Source organism: Pyrus communis, chromosome 1 (genome assembly GCF_963583255.1).
Source record: "Pyrus communis chromosome 1, drPyrComm1.1, whole genome shotgun sequence".
Lineage (NCBI taxonomy): Eukaryota > Viridiplantae > Streptophyta > Magnoliopsida > Rosales > Rosaceae > Pyrus > Pyrus communis.
The window spans coordinates 38,820,430-38,842,527 of NC_084803.1; the positions used below are offsets into that span (position 1 = coordinate 38,820,430).

At 37.8% G+C, this 22,098-nt stretch overlaps 2 protein-coding genes across 2 annotated transcripts; both read right to left on the bottom strand.

The window, feature by feature from the left end:
* Nucleotides 1-857: 857 nt before the first annotated feature.
* LOC137708553 (uncharacterized) lies at nucleotides 858-2,819 on the bottom strand. Its single transcript, XM_068447657.1, has 2 exons — nucleotides 2,685-2,819; nucleotides 858-2,012 (listed from the first exon to the last, which is right to left on the bottom strand). The coding sequence occupies exon 2, from the start codon at nucleotides 1,804-1,806 to the stop codon at nucleotides 1,087-1,089; it is 720 nt and encodes a 239-aa protein (XP_068303758.1). The 5' UTR covers nucleotides 1,807-2,012; nucleotides 2,685-2,819; the 3' UTR covers nucleotides 858-1,086.
* LOC137708543 (serine/threonine-protein kinase CTR1-like) lies at nucleotides 2,530-10,151 on the bottom strand. The gene is made up of 15 exons (XM_068447647.1): nucleotides 8,837-10,151; nucleotides 7,828-8,126; nucleotides 7,600-7,744; nucleotides 6,731-6,846; nucleotides 5,973-6,181; nucleotides 5,222-5,716; nucleotides 5,076-5,116; nucleotides 4,577-4,645; nucleotides 4,389-4,489; nucleotides 4,156-4,240; nucleotides 3,970-4,068; nucleotides 3,812-3,880; nucleotides 3,320-3,451; nucleotides 3,096-3,190; nucleotides 2,530-2,825 (listed from the first exon to the last, which is right to left on the bottom strand). Exons 1-15 carry the CDS (start codon nucleotides 9,761-9,763, stop codon nucleotides 2,711-2,713), a joined length of 2,997 nt encoding a protein of 998 aa, XP_068303748.1. The 5' UTR covers nucleotides 9,764-10,151; the 3' UTR covers nucleotides 2,530-2,710.
* Between the last annotated feature and the right edge of the window lie 11,947 nt (nucleotides 10,152-22,098).

Below are 22,098 nucleotides of genomic sequence, written 5' to 3' on the forward strand. Positions count from 1 at the left end.
ATGGAGATGAACGATAAGACCCTGAAGATTGTTGTGTCCAAATTTCAAAATTTTCTACATAGCCAATCCTTCAGTTTTTCAAACAAAGACAATTGAAGCTATGTTCCTATCATAACTGCATGGCTGTGGGAAAACGAAGATCTCAAAGCCTTCCTGATTTTTTCAAGTGGAGTTTCATATACACCTAGACAGTTGAGAAGTAGAGCTGCAATGTTACTATTTTTCGAATTTTCCAGAAAACAGAACGGTTTCAAATATGGTACAAAAAGCAGCTTAATAGCAAGCCAGCCTAACCAGCACATCGCAACAGCACTGACAAATCCAAGCTACATGGAGTTTGTGTCATGCTCCATCATGAAGATACGAATGTCAGATTTCTATAGAATTTTGCGCAATTCAATTCCGAGCTACGTGGACACAGTTATCATCGTTTTACCGCTCATAGTGCAGGCTATAATTCTCTGCTGAATTCCTCAAGTCCTTCCTCTTAACTCCAATCAAACGATACAAAATGGCATCAATTTCACTCTTACATGCCCACGTTACCACCACTACCACCATCGCCCCCTCTCTCACCTACCACCTCACCACGAGCACCGCCTCCACCACCCATCATCATTACTCCCCGCCACCAACTCCCAAATGTCATATATTGATTGAAACATTAAATTTGGTTTTAAACTTCATTTTACTTTTAGGTTAGTAAAACAAAAGAATTTCACATTGTTCAAAAAAAAAAAAACAAAAACAAAAGAATTTCACAAACTCTAATGAAATGAAAATTTGGGTTGAGAGTTATGATAAGAAAAATGATTTTTACACTCTTATTTTCAAAATTGAGTTTCAAGATTGTAGTTAAAATAAGCTCAAAAATTAACACGGGTGTGTTGAAATAATTTCCTAAAAAAATACATGTAAATCAAAGTCATTTACACTCATAATTTATAATCCTTCATTTGCACCACCGTGTTAGTAAATAGTAGCTACAAAATCCCCTGATAATCATAAACCAAACGCCACAAATTTGAAACTACAAAACAAAAATATAAAAACCGGAATCCGAACTCAACCCGAGCCCAGCTTCGCCTAAGCCGAACCGAGTCGGTCCAGAGCGTCCATGGCGGCTTTCAATCTGGGCTGGACCTTCAGCGCCGCCTCGTAAGCCTTCCTGGCCTCCTCCGCCATCTTCTTCCCCTCATAGCACTCTCCCAACGTACAAAACGCCTTCACATTTTCCGGACTCAGCTCCACAGCCCGAGTCAAATCCTCGATCACCGAGTCAACCCGGGCTTTCCGGTTCATCGACAGCTTGATCTCCGCCCTCTTGACAAGCGCATCCCCGCGATCCTCTTCGGTCAGGCTCTTCCGGCAGAGAGGGGATAGAGCGACGTCGATGGCGTCGAGGGCTGAGGTCTTGTATCCCTGGGCGTCGAGGGTGAGGGCTTTGAGGATGTGGGCGGCGGCGTCCTTGGGGTCGAGGGCGATAGCCTTCTCGGCCTCGTCGAGGGCCTGCTGGGAGAGGGAGGCGGAGGAGGAGCGGGAGTTGGCGGATCGGGACTGACCGAGGAGCTGGGCGCCAAGGACGAAGTGACGCTTGGCTTGGGCTGCGGGTTTGTTGCGGAAGCGGTAGCGGAGGTTGGCGATGAGTTTTTGGGGGATGTTGTGGATGGAGAGGAAGGCGACGACGACGACGAGGATTAGGCCGGCCTGGAGGAGAATGTCCTTGGCGATTCGGGACCGGTCGATCGGTGCGGATTCATCTGTTTGGGAATTGATGTATCGGAGTTGGGATTGAAGGAAATCCATGAGTGGATGTTTGGGAATCGGGTTGAGGGAGGATTGGGAGAGAGATGGGAAAATTGGGAAGGGGAAGACTAAGGAGGGAGGGTCGACTATTTTGACTGACTGGACGCTGTGACTGGCTTTTGGGATATTTAATGAAGCCTCCTCTTCTCCTCTTCTCTTCTCATGGGGTTTGCCTCGCTTGCCTCAACTTTCCCACGTACGGATGACTGTTCATCAAATGAATTTGATTAGCATGCGACTAAAGACTTATACGTAGCTCCTTGCAGTGACAGATTCAAGATTTGAACTTTAAGAGGGTCTCAGTGTTAAGTACAAGTTTACATAAGAATAGAGCGCCAAGCACATAGAAAAAAAAAATCAATTTACGCATTTGGTGAGCTTGTTGAACACGTGTATATGCTAAAAGTGGTATAAAAAACTTGTCGAATGTTGTCAACGTAGTACGTCAAAATATGCCTAGCATGCACTACATCAAACATTTAGTAAGCATAAAAGAAATTCGTACCAAATATTCGGAATAACATCCAAAAACCTTCGCATGTATATTTCCAAACTCGGGTGGTTCTTATTTCCATCTGCCCTTGGCTCTGCGAACTGATAATTTCTTTGATTTAATCACTAGTTATATATTTAAAAAGTTTATTTTTAATTGTGAAAAAAAAACTTCCGATTTTAAAATCTATAGAGTCCATGTTAAAAGAGAAAATCAAACGTTCATCGATCTGAAAAGACCAAAAATATTTGAATAGCACGGTTTGATCCTCTTCGATATTTTGGGTACATTGCTAAACCATACGTATTACGCGACGGTCATTGGGTTAGGCCAGAAACGCGTCTACAAACCAAAGAAGCTTAGTCAGTTGCAGAAATTCGACTACCAAAGTACAACCGTCAACTCTTTAACTCAGGTCCGGGCAGAAGGCGATGTTCCAGCCACCGGAACCAATTGCAGAGGAGACTTTAGCAACCTCTTTAGTGACTCAACTATGCTACCAAAACAAGGGCGCTGGGCTGGATCACTGCAAACAAAATAAACAAACGTCACGAACTAAACATATAGACATATAAACAAACACGACTCCACAGGTGCTACTAATTGGTCGTCCCAAAGATCGGTTTTGCATGTTTACACAAGTACACAAGGAGATCTAAGTTGCCCGTAAGTCGCAGTTTATCTTCCACGCTACATGTGGAAGATAGATTAGTCTCTTGGCACTCGGTATACACGTTATAGTAAAGTTGTATTGATCTACTTCGATCACAACTGGGAAGATCTCGGGTAGACTTACTCAGCCCAGCAGGATTCCACAAGCGAAGCCAACATTGGGGGAGTATTAACAGGGATAGCAAGCCTTCTGTTCTGGAAAGCAACTGCTCCGACTACCTGAGAGATTGAACGACATCATTTACCATAGTTAATAAAAGGGAAAACAAAGAAAATAGAGAATGAAGTCATAACGTGTAGCGTGCAGGACAAGACTGAAGGAAAGTAGATGCTGATCACGACATGTACCTGGGCGGGGCTAAGACCTTTCCAGGGTTGTTCCATGGTTACAAGTTCCCATAGGATCACTCCGAAACTGTAAACATCGGACTTCTCATTTGAGGGCTCTCCGCGAAGGAATTCTGGAGCCATCCACTCAGGCTGAAAATTAAATTTAGTGAGTTACATCATGATTGATGCACTGCAAAGTAATACTTCAACCTGCGAAAGTATTGATGGAAATGCCCGACTTTACATAGCGGACTAAAGAGTTCATGGTAACTCAGCTTGCACACAGCATTCATAGCATATGTATACACTAATGCAGCAGAAACAACTAAAACTAATTTGTGAGACAAAAACACCAAACAAACATTGACCTAGGCTTTCATCTCAATCCTATTTCTCAGAAACAATGAATTCGACAGCCGCGGTAATACAGATTAAGTCCACAAACAATGAATTTGTGCACGCTCACAGACTCCTGTATATGTGCGCACAGAGAGAGAGAGAGAGACTTACTGTTCCGGCGACGGACTTGGATGATATGAAAGTGTTCGCCTTAAATCTGGACAACCCAAAATCGCATACCTAGGAATAAATGAAACAAATCAAGTCCACAAGCACCCAACCGGAGAACTCAAAGCACCATGCAAATCTCTTTCTTTATCTAAATATACCTTTGCTGTCCAATTTTTATCAACCAACAAATTTGGAGACTTAAGATCCCAATGGACAATAGGAGGGTTAAGACAATGGAGGTAATTGATCCCCTTGGCCTGCAGGGAAGATAACTTTTAGAGTTAACTAACAGAAAACATAGTTAGCATGTGAGAAGGGAAATGATGATGCTAAATTGCACAAACCACATCCAATGCCAATCGCAACCGCCTCCTCTGATCCAGAAGTTCCCCAGAAGCTGGCCTGTGAATGAGGCGATAAAGACTACCCCTGTGTAGCCAATACCATGATAGCAACGGGTTTAGACATAATAATGACTCCGGTATTTATACACATGAGAATTAACTGTCAATAAAAAAAGTTGGTACTTATACACATAAGAATTAACTGTCAATAAAAAAAGTTGGAAAGAAATTACCTTGGCAGATATTCAGTCACTATAGACAGATGAGGACGCTTTGTAACCGCACCCATGAAAAGAACTACGTTTGGATGACGAACACGTTTCATAATTGCAACCTGAATACAATGTGAAAATCAACTTCAGCTGAAGGGCTTCAATCTAACGATATACAAGTTTGTGATGCACATACAAAGGAAACCTACCTCACGTAAAAACTCTTTCAATTGATCATCATGGAAATCCTGAACAGTTAGAACCTTGACGGCAACATCCTGGATTGCACCAAAATTAAATTTTAGTAGAAAACAAAAACAAAGGAAGAAAGAATTAGGTACAACAGCAAACTACGTTGATATATTACAAGACAGATGTTCAACGTCCAACTGAAGACATGAGAAGAAGGAACAAATTAAGCAAAAAGTTAAATTGCCCTTGATCATCTAATTGAATTGGCCAATGGAATAAGTTCTTTTTCGGAAACACAAGTAGTTACTAGACCTATCCCGAAGATGGGAATGAGTAAAAGAACTGGCACACAGGCCAAACTCTGCAGCTCTATATATTAAGCACCACTCATCAAGTTTGTTCTCGTGATCAGACCAAACAGATACAGCATATCAAAAGTATTCACATCATAACTGAACCACTCTTCCTCCCGTAAACAAATAATTGCGGCCCAATCACAATAAACAAAATACTTACCGATCTATTCCATTCTGCACGATGCACTGTCCCAAATGAGCCTGGAAAGGAGCAGAATATGAATTCATGTAGAAGCGAAGAGTAGTGATTGAGCAAATAAAAAGAAATAAACATGCATCTAGTTCAATAAAGGGGAGGATAGATACCAGCACCAACACGCTCTTTGATATTCAACTCGTCCCATGCGATCTCAAGCCAGTCCATTGCAAGAGACGGTTCAAGATTCAAGTACCTTGGGATAGTCGCAGCAGAAATTCTACCTTGTTTCACAAGTTCACTATGAACCCCCTCTAGATCTGATTGGTTGTACAAAGTTACTTTAGGTTGGTCAACACTGTTACTTATAAACTGACTTCTTGATACAACAATCTCCTTTCTGTAAGCTTGTTGTATAACAGCATTTTCTTCACGAAGTCTAGCACATTCCTCTAATGATGCCACAGCAGCGGTTGCAGTAATATCAAGAGCTTCCGAAGAATCGCCCTCAAGGCAATGTGGAGCGTTTCCCTTCAACCCCAAAGGCATTAGAGAAGATTCCCACCCAAATCTAGTTTGATCAACTGGAAGCAAATTGGTTTCCTTGATGACGTGACCTCCCTCCCCACCGACTGTAAGAGATTGATCTTTAAGGATTGAAGAACCTATCAAGAAAGGATAAAAATGGTACCACATGCGTTATGTAAATCATCAAATGTACAATTAGGCAGCATAACAAACGTTTTCTTCTCCGTATCAATGCACAAAACAAAAGAAAAACAAAAATCTAACAGTTGTCAGTTTTAAAATTAGACAAAATAATCATTGTAACTACAATGATGCCTCCATCCTATAGTTCATTCAGACTGCCTTCAATTTCAAGTACTCCGAAATAATGGAACATGCATCTTCAAGGTTTACCTGCATAAAAGGGATCTTCGGGAGGAGCCCATGAGTGCTTTGAGTTTGTGAATTGGCAAAATAATCCACTATCCTTGTAAGGTTGTTGGGATTCTTTTAGGTGAGAATTTTGAAATGGTGAAGGTATAGAAGAAAGAGTTCCTCCATTTATCGAAGAGTCTGGACCGTGAAGGTTTCCTGGTTCCCCAACTAGATCAACCACATATTCCCTATTAAGAAACATATATAACCATCAAATAGAGAAGAAAAATATACGTAAAATTCTGAATTAAACGAACAGTTGAAACGAAAACGTTCTTTTTTGACCATGCATGACATGGTACTCAGAATCAAATGCATATTTCCACCATAAGAACAACGGGGTATGACAGGGGAGAAAGGGAACTTATCTGACAACAGTCAAGTTAGTTATGAGCCAAGGCTAAAGTCTTCAACACCAAAAGTTAAGAAAACAGTGAGACTGAGAAACAACAGAGAATTGACCAATAATTCAGCAAAGATTTAATGCTGCAGAGTGTATAGATGAAAGAAAAAGATTGACGCGCTTGGATCAAATGAACAAAAACTCCAGAAATAACGTTATGGTTAAATATCATTCGGGAAACAAATGCTACCAAAACATAAAAAATGAACTAATAGTCAATATCTACATTTCAGATTGAATTTATATGCTGAACCATGTTATAAAAAATGTTAAAAAAATTAAAAAAAAAAATCTGCCAGCAACAATTCTTCACGCTCACTTAAAACTTTCTAACCTCAAAAGCTTCCTGTCATCTTCAATTTTGACAAGACAAGAGGACCGATGATCTGCTACACAATACTTACAACCACGAGCTATGCGACAAGGCAAACCTATGTGGTCTGCCAATTTCTGCACGTTGGAAATATAGAATTGAGTTATTAAGAATGAGTGACCAGTCCACAACACACAAGCACAAATGAAAACACATATGTGAGTTTTCTTTCTGTATCCATTCATTCCGCTTGAAACGAGATAAGCAACCCTGCAGGTTCCGAGATAACATTACCAAAAGATCGAATATTATGATTTGTAATTGTACACTATATGCTCAAAGAGTAGATAATGAATCAAGAGATAATGAAATTCTCAATTGTGTTTATTTGCAAAGCATTTAAGTAGGTGTATCCACAAAAGGATAGGAATATGCATGGTCTTTCCCCACAAACCCAATAACAATTACATCGGCAAGAATTGTGTCAGTACACCACAAAAAGCTACATATACGTATACCTCACTGAATGATCACATGTCGAAAACTCATAGCTCTATATAACTGTGTGTCCCTTGATGCTTCTAATTCAGTTGCATTCTCATGTGAAACCCTGTTCACAGATTCATATATGTTGAAACATTTGTTGTACAATCAAAGATTACGAGTCCTAAATTTTACTACTAAGAGCGTGTCTTCAGTATGACCAAAAAAAAGTGTGCCTTCAGAAACCTTAATACGTAAGATATAAACTAATCGGCACAATATATATAGATGCAACTAATCGGCACTAGCTTTCAGATAACACTCGTAATTCCTTTTACGGCCATTAGAACGACTAAGGTGCGGACTATAAACAGAAATAGGCAAAACTATGAGGTACAAGTTGTCACCTTGAAAAGAATGGCACGATGCCGGCAAAGCCCCATTGATAGGATGCCAATGGGGAGCACAATACACTTATGAAAATCCCTCGATCTCTTGCTAACCACTTTCCAACGCGTGTGTAGATCTCCTTGCTCCGCGGGATAATTACCCCTTCAAGTTTAAGCGACTCAGAAACATTATAATTAATGAAACAAACATGTTTCAAGTTAAAAGGGGGGAAAACTGAAACCCACCCCATATAGACTGCAACAAGCTTGCCAAGTTTCTCCACCAATATTAAAGTATTCTCTGAAGAGCACGATAGTTGATGTGCTTTATCTTGAAGCTCCTTCAGGCGAGAGTCACCATTTTTATCGACAAGAAGCACCTCCATTGATGTCTCACCAGGTTTAACTTCTTTAAGTGACATCAAGGACGGTATACGTTTACCCTCCTCCACATCATTGCATAGCACCCAAAGATATGGATTCATCCCCAAAATGTTGTAGAAACCATCTGATATCTTGTCATTGTAAGACAAGCAGCCACTGACCTGGAAAATTTGCACGGAATTCATTACTCATTAACGATGAGCTACAATGTTAGAAATGTATAAAATTCCTTACAGACGATTGAAATTTAGAAAATATTTTCAATCGAACTTCTGACCTTTAGCTTTAAGTTCAAACAACTAGATGCGTACCAATTCACCAAGATCTTACTGGCATAACTAATGCTTTATTGTCTAACTGTGAATTTGGATCATTGATCATGCTATATGGTTCTCGAACAATGAGTTTAGCAACATAAGTAAATAAGTTTTTACGCTTTGACAACAAAAGTCTGGCAAGTGATGCATTAATTTCTCTACATATACACAAGTATACGTGCGAATTTTATAAGCGCAACAAATTGGTACATATACCTAATTAAATTTTGTGGTGATAGTGATACAAACATGTAGTCTCTATCACTGGAGGTTACAAAGGCTGATGTTGGAATGGACCACAAAAATCTTGGACCTATTAGTAACAGAACCATTTTATCCAAGAACTAAAATATACAAATAGGATATCAATACTGACATTTCATACAAAATTAACACACATTATTCGTAAGGAAAAAATGACAAATAGAGAAAGAGAGAAGGAGAAAGGGGGGGGGGGAGAGAGAGAGAGAGAGAGAGAGAGAGAGAGAGAGAGAGAGAGTAAACATGCCAAAAAGAAAAAAAGAAAAAAAAAGAGAGAGAATAATTAAACTTACCCAGAGCCGGTACGACACCGTCTCAGCATCCGTAACCTCAAGTTCAGTACGAGTCTCGTGCAAGAGCAATGTTTCAGCACCCAGAGTAGCCTGAGAACTAAGCCTCTTGGCCAAAAGAAGCTGCAAATAATAACTCTCCTTAGACCTCTGCGACAAGCTCACTTTAGCACTCTCCTCCCCCACCTCCTCCTCTTCCTCCACTTCCAAATGCCTCGTTGTCACGGACGAGTCCTTAACATCCCCAGAGAAGTTCCCATCCAACGTCGTCGTTCCTGAAAACAAGCTCCCCGCATAGCTACTCCCGCTCGAAACCCTCGGCAGCGACACCTGCCGGTCAAAGCTCCGGTCAACACTCCGGTGCTTGAGCATAGCCATCGTGGTGGACTCCGGCGCCATCTGCGGTGGGCCAGCCTCGGCCACATGATGATCGTGATAGTGATCACCATGATAATGACGAGGCAGACGCGGGAGCAACAGCTCGCGATCCTCATCAACAAGGTGGCATGAGGATGATGAGGAGGATGACAACCTCCTTGGGCCCCTCACGTGACCAGGAGTATTCGATGGCTTGGGTCGAGTACTAGTCCCCTTCTTGTCATGACGGAACCAGTCGCAAAAGGTGGCCAACTGCGGTGGCTTCCTTTCGAGGACGTGGCCCGTGAAGTACTGAACTTCGGAAGACAGAGAAGAAGTGGTAGTGGCTGAGGATTTGTACAAGTTGCTGGTGGCGGTTTTGAGCACCTTTTGTTGGTGATCATCTCTATCTCTAGTCGCGGTTGTGGTGGTGGTGGAGGTGGTGGCAGTGTCGCTGTCTTTGCTTCCTTTCTCGTGATCGTCATGATCTTCTTGCAACAGCTGTTTGGACGACGAATCGAACCTTCGATCCGGGAATTGCCTCGGGAAGAAGTAAGTCGTTTTGTGAGGCATTCTTCACCAACCTCCCGACACCCCAACCAAACCAAATAATAATTAAAACTAACACCCAAAAGTCCAACTGGTCACATCCGCAACGCTGACTTCCTCCTCCGTACACTGTGTCAGGCCGGCGTCGTTTCTCAATCTCTCAGAATACACCCAGAATAAGAAGAAGACTGATCACAATATATATATATATAAACAAAAACAACAACCCTACTGACCATACAATTTCTACAAATCGCTTTGGTTTTCTTCAAACCAAAGCGCATTCAGCTGATGAAGAGATGAGTTTTTCCAAAGCTGTGTTTTTTGAATTTTGATGAGAAAGATTTGGAAGACGAATAGCGATGGTGATTTTTTAGAGAGAGAGAGAGATGGTGTTGGGGAGTTGGGTGAGTATTTTCAGCAAATGAGACAGCTAAGTAGTGGGGAAATTGAACAAATAATAACCATGACTTATTCGCTGAGGAGCGAGGCTAAAAAGCGCACAGGGGTTGCATGCGCACCCTGTCTAATATTTCTCCACGTCAAATTAAAAGCCAAGGCCATCGCGACACGCCGGCCTATACGCCAGCGCGCTCGCTGCCTACCAAGCGTAAGTTAGCGTGGGTCCGCATGGTGGGTGTAATGTGTGTTACGTGATTAAATAGGTAAATTAATGAAATGATTTGAAAATTTTAAGTTTTAACGATAAGGGTAAAATAAAGAGTAAAGTGAATAATACTATGATTGATTTTTTAGTATAAAAATATGATTTTTTTGTTAAAATAAACAGTACTAAAAGCTTTTCGTTAGAGCTCCTGATTGAATATGTTTGTAGCGTCCACTATCCAAAAAGAGTAGGGGATATCAACTTGCAAACCTGCATGGTTAAGTAAATGGACGAAATAGCCCTTGTTTTATTATATTTTGAGTTAATTTCATAATTTACTGGAGTTAAATCTCTTAAATGATATTAATGATTTCAATTAAATTATTTAAACAAACAAGGTTTCATTCTAACAATTAAGTTGACAAGAACTCGAAACCAAAATGATCCATTAATTTACATCTTCTATCAATTTAACTATTTAATTCTTCATTAAATTAATGATATGGCAGATGTGAGACCATTTATGGGTTGTATAGAAGTCACATTAATACCATTATATAGAATCAAAATGTGATGGATTGTTGGTTTGGAATACGAAGCATTAGTAGAGGAGATATCAAAGCTCCACCCTGATGACTAGTTTATGTCTAATGTGGTGCAAGAAATCATCAACTGCAACTTATAATGTTTTTAATTTAATAACTACACGGTTAAAATTAACGATGAAAGACATAAATTGATAAGATCTCAAAACATAGAAGCAATTTGAAAAAGTTAAATCTTATCGTCCTTATATTTTTGTTTGGGGATTTTGGGATATGAAAGCATGTGAGGGGTAGTTGGGGGCTTGACAACTTGATGCCGTTTGGGGTGGTTGTTTTTGGAAGTTAATGAATTTAGGGTTGGTAATCTTTTGATCCTCTTCGTCACTTGGCATGCGTGATGCCCTTTCACTTTATCATCAACTTTCTTTTGTATTTTTCCCTAAACTAACGTTTGCTTCGATTAGGGTTTTGAAATTATGGTTTCCTAGAGTGTACATTAGTTTGTTTTTCTTCTTACCTTACAGCTTAGGGCAGCCATATGAGTGGTCGGAGTTATGGATAAGATTGGTCCTAAACCAACCACTTTGTATTTTATTATGTATAATGCATGAAGATCTGAGTCCTGTTAATTGAGTGAGTTTCTTATTTATTTGTTGTATTAATTAATGAAGTTTACAGTGCTTCATTTGAGCTGGCAATGTGTTTGATATATGGGTTTCGAGACAACGCATGATATGTGATCCTATGCATTACTATATAAACATCATATAAGTGGGGTGATCAACAAAAAAAAAAAAAAAAAGATATAACTAACTCACAATGCCTTTTTTTTTTCATTAGTTTATTTTTATCTTTTAATAAAGTGGGAGAGGATATTTGAACTTAAGATTTTTTTATATTAGGAAGAGAAATCTCACCATATCAATACTTCATGCATATCTCATTCTTGATATAAACTTGTTCGTTTACTTAACAGTTTTATAATTAAAGACATACTTACTGGTTAACTGGTCCATCTACTATATGTTAGAACTTTTATGTGAGAAGTGAATCAAATCATTTGATAAAGATATGGAATAGCATACATAAAGGGAGATATGAATATAATGTGCCTTATATATAAAAATTACATGTATAATACAAATTGAAAAAACTATAATTACTTGTACAATTAGTATAGGAGACGGTTACAAATGATTAAAAACTGATGGCATCTGCCACCATGATAGGTGGAGCAGCTGCATTCCTATAATTAGGGTTTTGATCCCCTCTCTCGGGTAAGTTATAAGGATCTCGTTCTGTCGAGAGCAAGAGTTCCAATTCGTTTCCAAGAAGGAAGGTCCGAATCCCATCTCAATCATCATGGCTTCATCTTCAAGTAAGCGTATCCTTACTGCAACAACGATATGGTTTAGTAGCAACCAGGGTTAGTATGCATGCATTTATTACAGTTTGTAGTTCATGTTGCAGTGATGATTTCGATCTCGTATTTAATCAAGTGTATCATGTGGTATCAGAGCCCACAACTTCTGCAATGAACTCTATTATGATAACTGCATAGTTTGCGAATGATATTATTGTATTTGTTATACTTCTACTAATTGCTTCCTCTGTTACAAATATCATTTTATGTATTTCAAGTAAAAATGCAACGGTTTTGCGGTGCTTAACATTTCATAAGCTATATTGCACTTAGTCCATAATTGTAACTTTTGGTTACTTGTAAAATTCATCTATGTGTTAATACATATACCACTGCACTTGCTGTACTACACTACTATATATATATATATATATATATATATATGTATGTATGTATTTACCGATGTTTACTGCAATTTTTGCATCTTACTTAATATGATTGTACAAAATTAGGCGAATATATCACCAAAGTGATTTTACATTCTTTAATGCTGGTATTGTCACACAAATATTAAGATTAAGGGTTTCTGCACATAAAACGATAAGATCAGGTTCCCTATAGAACCATAGTAATGTCCTGTGTCCGTTACGAAAAATGATAGTTCATGTGAAATTCTTGCCCAAGGGCACTCAATTTACATTGATTATTGTAGTTTGTAAATACTTATGCAAATTTGTGATTCATAGCTTTCGAGTATATACAGTTTCTTGCCTAAAAGTGTTACCGATTCTATTAGTATGACTTTTTGTCATTTAATACGAGTTCACAAATCATTATCTCTATATTATGCAGATTTCAATATGTTGAGTTTAATCAATATTGAGAACTGAATGGAACTAACTTAAAAGCTTGGAAACAAAAGATTGAAATGTACTTGGCAATGCAGGAGGTTGCTATTGCCTTTAAGTTGCCTCAGTCATCAGCATTGACAAATGAAAGTACACCACTATAAAGAGACAATTTCGCAAAATGGGAAATGGCTAATCAAATGTCCATTCTCATCATGCAAAATGCCATGGAAGATTATATAAGGGGAGGCATTCTATATGTGATCTTGCAAAGAATACATGACAAAGATTGAAGAGAAGTCCAAGAGGTTTGACAAAGCTAAAACTGGAGCCTACATTTCTGATTTAATTAATCCAGACATGATGGAGTTGGAAGTGTAAGGAGCATTTGTTTAATGTTGTTAATCTTTCAAACAAGCTTAATGCCATGAACATTGGTATCATTAATCAGTTCTTAGTTCATATGACATTAGTTCCACTGTCAAGTGACTACGAACAAATCAAAGTGAACTATAACACACAGAAGGAAACTTGAACCTGTTGGAATGAGTGTGAGATAGAGAACTTTTAGGGACCAGCTATAGGTATTCAGTTAGGTAGAAAAGTCTTATTAACAAGAGGACTGCTAATCCTTGACTATAAAGGATTTTGTATAGCATTAAGATCAGTTCTTATACGACAGGGAAACAAGTATTTGTTTCATATTAGGATTTTAATAGGGAATCCTATCTAATCATGGAAAGAACTATTTGTATATATAGGGTGGCCTCTCTTCGCACAGAACATACACTCATACCAGGACTTAAGCCTATTTGTAAGTCGAGTTCTTAGTCGTCTGCTAGAGAAAAGAAGGTTCACTGGAAAGCTTGGTGTAATGGCCTCAAGTTCTGGAACTGGTGCAGGTACGCTTTTCTTCTTGGTTCTTTTATGTTCGAAATCTGGTTTGTTCTCTTTAAGTTTGATTCATGTTTTGGTCTTGATTGGTTGTTTAGTAATTCACTGCTAACATGTGGTATCAGAGCCACAAGATACATAAACATGAGTTCAATCTGTAGAGATAAAATGTTTGTGTTTTCATTCTAATAATATAAATAAATAAATAAAACAAACTTTTGCTCTCATGGAGAATTGAAGTCTGGTCCTGGAGACTGCAAAAGAAGCAGTGGTGGAAAATGACAAAATAACGACTCTATTAGATTAAAGGGTAAATATCAGTTTACTACCCTCAAGTTTCGTAGTTTTCAACATTTGGTACATAAAGTTTTTTTCGTCCCAGAGTAATACCTAAAGTGTTAATTTTGGGACAATCTCATACATGTGTTAGTCTGGCTGTTAAGTCTTCCGTTAACTAATGACATCGCGGCCATGTAGACAATGATTGGGCGCCACGTGTCAATAAGGGTCCCATGTGGATATTAAAAAAAAAATTTAAAAAAAAAAGAAAAAGAAAAGTTGTTCTTCCTCAAACCCCGACCGTCCATCCCTTCTCCCTCCTTTCTCGGCCTCTACCCATATGTGCAAATCCAACCTCTCCCTCCCTCAACCCCCAACCCTCTCCCTCCTTCAACCCCCGACCCACTCAATAATAAAAAAAACAAAATGGTTTCTGGGCACCCTACCTCAACCCCCGACCCTCTCCCTCCCTTCTCTCCTCCGCACACCGACCCTCAATTCCCAGATCTGGGTTGACCATGGAAGATAAGCTGAGATCAGCCATCGGAATCCCAAAAGACGTGCTCGTGAATAAAAAGCTGGGTCTTGGGCCCTCTATCAAACTCGTCCTCAATGGCGGAGCTATCGGCGTTCTTGTGGGCTCTTGGGCATCCCTTTACTACTCCAAGAGCTGTATGTATGCTTAGTGTCGCTAGATTCCGATGCTCCACGGTTATACCAAGGTTCCAACTTTTTATCCTTTTCTGTTCGCTTCCTCAGAAAGTTGGAAGCTTTTTTTGGGTTTTCTTCTGCAATTTATCTTTATTTGGCAAAAAAAATTAAATCTCCCGAGTTGGGATTTCTAATGTGATGTTGAAATTGAAATGGGTTAGCAGATATTTATGATTTATGAGCATTAAAATCATTTTTGTTAACATACATTTTTAGGAATGTTGTTATATTTCATTGTTGTTTGCAGATTCTTCCCGATGCGATTTACATTCATACGTTGACGGTGAGCCAGCAACTGGGATTATATGAATAAGTTTTCAACATCTCCACCAACCTTTTTGCCACCGGCAGGTGAAGAGGCGAAGAGCCGCGGGAGTACAGCTCGGCGGCGAGTTCGGAGTTCTGACTCAGTATCTCTTTGGCAAAGCAGAGTGGCCCAGAAGCTGTGAAGTGGAGATGGTGTGCGGAGAGGATGTGCAGAGGAAGAGAGAAAAGAGGGTTAAAGAGAGAGTAGAGATTGCATGCAGAGAGGGTGTGCAGAGGAGGAAAGAGATGAGGGTTAGAGAAATGAGGGAGAAGAAGAAGATGTTCGAAGGTGGAAGTTGGGTGGGTGGATTGAGCAGATAGCTGGGTGCATGGGGTACGGCGAGGGGTGGAGACGGGCTGGGCGACATCGACTGATATTTTGAATGTGCACATATGGGTGGAGGCTGAGAAGGGAGGGATGGTCGGGGTTGAGGAAGAACATCTTCTATTTTTTTGTAATTTTTTTAATTTTTTTTAATTTTTAATATCCACGTGGGACCCTTATTAACACGTGGTGCCCAATCATTGTCCACGTGGATGCCACGTCATTAGTTAACAGAAGACTTAACAGCCAGACTAACGGATGTATGAGACTGTCCCAAAATTAATATTTTAGGTATGACTCTGGGACGAAAAAAACTTCATGTACCAAATGTTGAAAACCACGAAACTTGAGGGTAGTAAACTGATATTTACCGTAGATTAAAAAAGAAAACTTGATCATTGGAAACCCCTAACCATTGTCGAATGAGGGTTTTCCCAGATTTGAATTAGTTACAATTCTTTCTATGGATAACGATTTGGGTTTTCTCAACTAAGTGCTAAAAAAAAAATTCTATTTTCAAATTCTAAATTGCTTCTGCTATTCCTAATATGAATTTGAAATAAGAGATTAAAAGGTATATTGTCAATTGCTTTTGATTTCCTCAAATACATGCGTGAGATTTAGTGAATATGAATGTGTTTTGCTACTGAAGAAAGAAACATATTAGAGATATCAGTTTTAAATGCAAGGTTTGAATTTTGATTTAACTTTGATAACCTTTGAAACTGTTTATTATATTACATGTATGAGGCACCATTAATTTATTCGAGGTCAAGGATACATGATTGGTGCAGTGTATTGACTGAGTTCTTGTTATATCATTTATTCTATGTATGCTTATCAACAAATTGTTAAGACTATATATATGAGTTTGTGATTATAGTCATGATGTGCGAATGGTTGTTGGAATGAAATCTGGAACTAATAAGTTCATATTGGTGATTTCATGACTGGTGCAGCATCTGCAATATCATTAAGGACTATGAACTTAGCTAATATCCTCATTCTCACTAGAGGTGGTAACTACAAGAAGTGGAAAAAAGAGATTAGACTCTTGTTGGCACTTAATGAATTCGACATAGCTCTTGACACTCCTAAGCCAGTTTTGACTAATCAAAGCACTCGAGTAGAGAAAGCTGATGCAGAGAGATGGGTTAGAGCTAACAAAATGGCATTTTCCATACTTGAAAGTGCCATGATAGATACTGTTCGAGGTGGGATCAAGAAGTATGACTTGGCCATTGACTATTTGAATGCGATTGAGAGAAAGTTCAAAGAATCTCAAAAGGCAGAAATCAATTATACATGACAATGCTTACCACATACAAGATTGGGGGCACAAGTTCCATTTGATATCACATTATGAAAATAATCGATGCAGCCGAGAAGTTGAATTCTCTGGATGTCAACATTGGAGAAAAACAACTAGTATTCATGATTCTTCAAGCTCTACCAAGCAAATATAGTCAATTAAAGGTATCTTATAGTACTCAAGACAAGAGCTGGGATGTTGATGAGTTAATAGCACATTGTGTTCAAGAAGAGAATAAACAAAAGCAAGAAAAAGGAAATGATGCTAAAATAGTGAATTTCTTGCAACCAAACAAGGGGAAAAAGGCATTCAATTCATTCTCTGGACACTCTGGTAAAAATTCTCATACCAAAGGGATCTAACAATCTTAAAGTCAAAACCAAAAATATTGCTAAACTTAGATGTTTTTTTTTGCAAAACTGAAGGACACTTAAGGAAAGACTGTCAAGTTTTTCAGGACTATCTTAAGAGTAAGGGTGTAGAACAAGCTAATGTCTGTGTTGAGTCGAATTTGATTGAAATCCCTATGAATTCTTGATGGTTCGATGCTGGATGCTCAGTCCACATTACAAATTCTTTGGAGGGTTTTATGACATCAAAACAAACTGGTTTTAAAAACTACAACGTTTTTGTGGGTGAATGAACTAAGGTTGCAGTAGAGGCTATTGGAATTGTTTGCTTGAAATTGTCATCTGGTTTTGTGTTAAAATTGAATGATGTGCTTTATGTGCCAAAGATGAGGAGAAGTTCGATCTCTGCTTCTAAAATAGTCAAAGATGGTTTTGCCTTTTTAAGAGATGATGAATGCTTAAAAAAAATAAAAAAAATTCAAAAGAACTGTCTAGATTGTGTTTTAGGAACTACATACTTGAGTGACAACTTATGGTGATGAATTGTACTGTGGAGTCAATTAACCAACATGTTTTAAACACAAGCACCAAGAAAATGTCCTGCAGTGATGATTCTTTAATTCTTTGGCACAAAAGATTAGGACACATCTAAAAATAGGGTTTTAAAGTTGTCCAAGGCTAAGTTGATTCCTGAATTGAATTTTACTATTGTAACTTAATGTCTTGATTGTGTCAAAGGAAAAATGACTAATTTTAGGAAATTGGATGCTAAGAGAAGTCATGATTTGCTGGAAATTATACACACTAATATCTATGGTCCTTTTTCCAACTAAAACCATCTGTGGAAACTCTTATTTTGTAAACTTTATTAATGACTTCTCAAGATTTTGTTACACTTATTTACTTAGTGAGAAGTCAGTTGTTCTTGATTGTTTAAAAATTTATAAAACTGAGGTAGAAAAACAATTAGGAAAGACCATTAAGATTGTTAGATCAGATAGAGAAGGAGACTACTTTGACTGGTACAGTGAAGCTGGACAACACAAGGGTCCATTTGCTATTTATCTTGAGTAACAGGGCATTATGGCTTAATACACCACACCTAGAATGCCAAAACAAAATGGAGTCTCAGATAGGAGAAATAGAACCTTGATTGGAATAGTAAGAAGTATGATGACAAGGTCAAAGTTACCAGGATTTCTATGGGGAAAGGCATTGAAAACAACAACTTATATACTGAATAGAGTCCCTTGCATAACAGTTTCATCCACACCTTTCGAAATTTGGAATAGGAGAATGCCTAGTTTTGATCACTTCCATGTTTAGGGATGTAAAGCTGAGGCTCGAATTTACAATCCAAATAAGAAGAAACTGGATTTAAGGACTGAATCGTGCTACTTCATTAGCTACTTAGAGAAATCTAAAGTCTTTGAATTTTATTGTCCCCAAGCTTGTACTAGAATTCAAGAAACTCACAATGTCAAGTTCTTTGAAGATCAAGATGTTGCAAAATTATCACAAGGAAGGTTCATTTTTGAAGAACCTGATTATGAAAAGAAGTCTTCGTGTAGCGATGCTTACAAGGAAATTTTGATAACTCCTTCATTTGCAATTGAGTTGGAAAAAGATCAATTGGAAGTTTAATCTAATGTAGACATAATGGAAGTTGATTTTGGGACTTGAATTCAGATGCAAGGGGATTAGAATTCAAACTTTGAAGTACAAATGGATTTGAGTACTGAAGTTCTTTATGAACCAATATTGCCATTAAGACAATCATCAAGGATTAGGAAAACCACAATGTCGAATGACTTATGTTTATTTGCAGGATAGTGAGTTTGATTTTAGTGATGTGGATAATCCTCTTACTTATTCTCAGGCCATGAATAGTCCTTAGCAATCATTATGGCATATTGCAATGAATAAGGAATTGGAGTTAATGTCAAAGAACAAAGTATGGACATTGGTGGATTACAATCATCAATTCAAGGATATCGGATGCAAATGGGTTTATGAGACTAAGAGAGATGTTCAAGGACATATTGAAAGGTACAAGGCTAAGTTGGTTGCTAAGGGATTCACTCAGAGAGAGCGAGTGAACTACAATTACACTTTTTCTCCCGTTTCTTCCAAGGATTCTATTAAGGGTTATCATGTTACTTGTTGCTTATTTCAATCTGGAACTACATCAAATGGATGTAAAGATTGCTTTTCTAAATGGTGAACTGGAAGAAAACATCTACATCAAACATCCTCTTGGATTTGTTGAAAGGGGAAAAGAAGATATGGTTTGTAAACTTAACAAGTCAATCTACGATCTTAAACAAGTATCAAGACAGTGGTTCTTAAAGTTTGATCAAGTAGTTACAAGACAAATTTTCATGGAAAACAAATTAGATGTTTGTATTTATGTTAAGTTTGCAGGATCAAGCTTTATATTTCTAGTGTTATATGTCGATGACATCCTATTTGCGAGTTCTGATATGAAGCTGCTCAAAGACACAAAGACCATGCTTAGCAAGAATTTTGAAATGAAGGACCTTGGGGAAGCACACTATGTGCTTGGTATTCAAATTGTTCATGACAGATCAAAATCTTTACTTGGTTTATCACAAAAAAGGATATATAGAAATGGTACTAATGAGATTTAACATAGCAAGTTGCAACAATGGTGAAGTGCCAGTAAACAAATGAGACAAATTCTCTAAGGCTCAGTGTACCAGGACAAAATTAGAGCTGGATAAAATGGAAAATAAGTCTTACGCTTCATTGGGGGGAAGTTTGACATATATAACTATTTGCACAACACCTGGCATTTCTTTTATAGTGGGAATGTTGGGTAGGTTTCAAGCAAATCTAGGAAAGTCACATTGGGTAACAGTGAAGAAGGTTTTAAGGTACCTGCAAAAAACCAATAATTACATGTTGGTTTATGGCAAAGATGAGCTTTTGGAGTTAGTTGGCTACACTAATTCTGATTTGGCCGGTGATGTAGATGATAGAAAATCCACTGGAAGTTATATATTTATGCTTGGTGGTTGTGTAGTTTCTTGGAAAAGTGCAAAACAGACTCATAGCTACATCCACAATGGAGGCAGAGTTTATAGCTTGCTTTGAATGAATGAAACATGTTGTATGGTTAAAAAAAATTCTGATATATTTGAAGGTTGTTAATTTTGTGCAAATGCCTATTAAAATGTATTGTGATGACAATTTTGCAGTGTTCTTTGCCAAGAACAATAGAACTTCAGTCTTGTGATGGATGTAAAGTTTCTTAAGGTTTGAGAAAAGGTTAGGGAATGAGCAATTCAGGTGGAGCATTTAAGTACTGATGCGATGATTGCAAATCCTTTGACCAAACCACTACCAATTAGAGCGTTTAAAGCTCATGCTTCTCGAATGGGGATTCTGGAATCGTTTGATCAATGGGAGTAATTTGTCATAATAAACAATTGTTGGTAGCTACTGTGAAGTTCAGAGAGCTGGTGTGACTATATAGACAAGTTTTATGCTAGTATAAGATTATTTTGAATTGAGATCAGGTTTTTGGTCTGTTGTTTTGAGAAATAAAGTTTGAGATAATTCATTTGATGCTTTTTACAACAATTAGTCTATTTAAGCAATTGTTATTGAATTATTGATTCATACATTGTTTGGAGCAATTGATTATCTTAGAATCTTGCTGTCAATGCTATGAAATAGTGGGAGCAAATTGTTATATGTTTTGTTGCTGATGATCAGGTTCGCAATGATGAAAAGTACAAATTAAATATATGTAATTCTGGAGAACTGTTTTGCATTATGGTTGCAATTTGAGTTACAGAGTTTTATGTTTTAAAATGTATATAAATGGTTTGTGATTGAGTGCTCTTGGTATAAGACTTAGTGATCACTTCTATCTGAAATTGAATAAGTTGAGTACTTGAAACTGTTCTCATACTCAAGTGTGAGAATGTTGGAATGAGTATGAGATAAGAAGTTTTAGATACTTAACTTATTCAATTTTAGATAGAAGTGAGACCTTAAGAAAGGATTTTGTATAGCATACTCAAGAAATGTCATCACTAATCTCATACTCAAGAAATGTCATCACTGTCAATCCACTAAGCACTTAAGAAAGGATTGTCTCGGGTTTAAAATTTAGCTTTTAAAGAAAGGTAACAAAATCATCAATGTTTTTGTCATTGTAGAGCTCAATATGGTATTTGTTTCTCACAACTCTTGGTGGTTTGATACTGGATGTTTTGTTCATATTACAAACTCTTTGGAGGGATTTCAAAGCTTGAAGGAGACAAATAAGAACATTACAGCGTTTATGCTGGCAATGGCAGTAAAGTGGTTGTTGAATCTATTGGCACTGTCATGTTAAAGTTATCTACTGGTTATATTTTAGTTTTAAATATTATACAATGAGAAATAACTTATTTTCAGTAACTCAATTTGCGAATTAGGGTTTTTCTTATATTGGTAAGTAAAGACCAAATTTATTTTTTCTTTCAAAACTAGTTTGACAACTTGCTTGGTTATGCTTTTCTCAATGGTGAATTATGGCAAATTTGGTGCTCCTACTTTCAAGAATGTCTAAATGTTGATCATACTTCTTCAAAGAGATTGCCTACTAATGAAAACTCTTAAATTTTTTGGCATAGAAGACTTGGGCACATCTCAAAAGACAGGATGTTGAGATTAATGAAAGATGGTGTGTTGCCACAAATGGAACTAAATGGATTTGAGAACTACATTGACTGTTATAAAGGTAACTAGGTAATGAATCTAAATGATTTATTACGAAAATTCAAACTTTGTAACTGGGTAACGA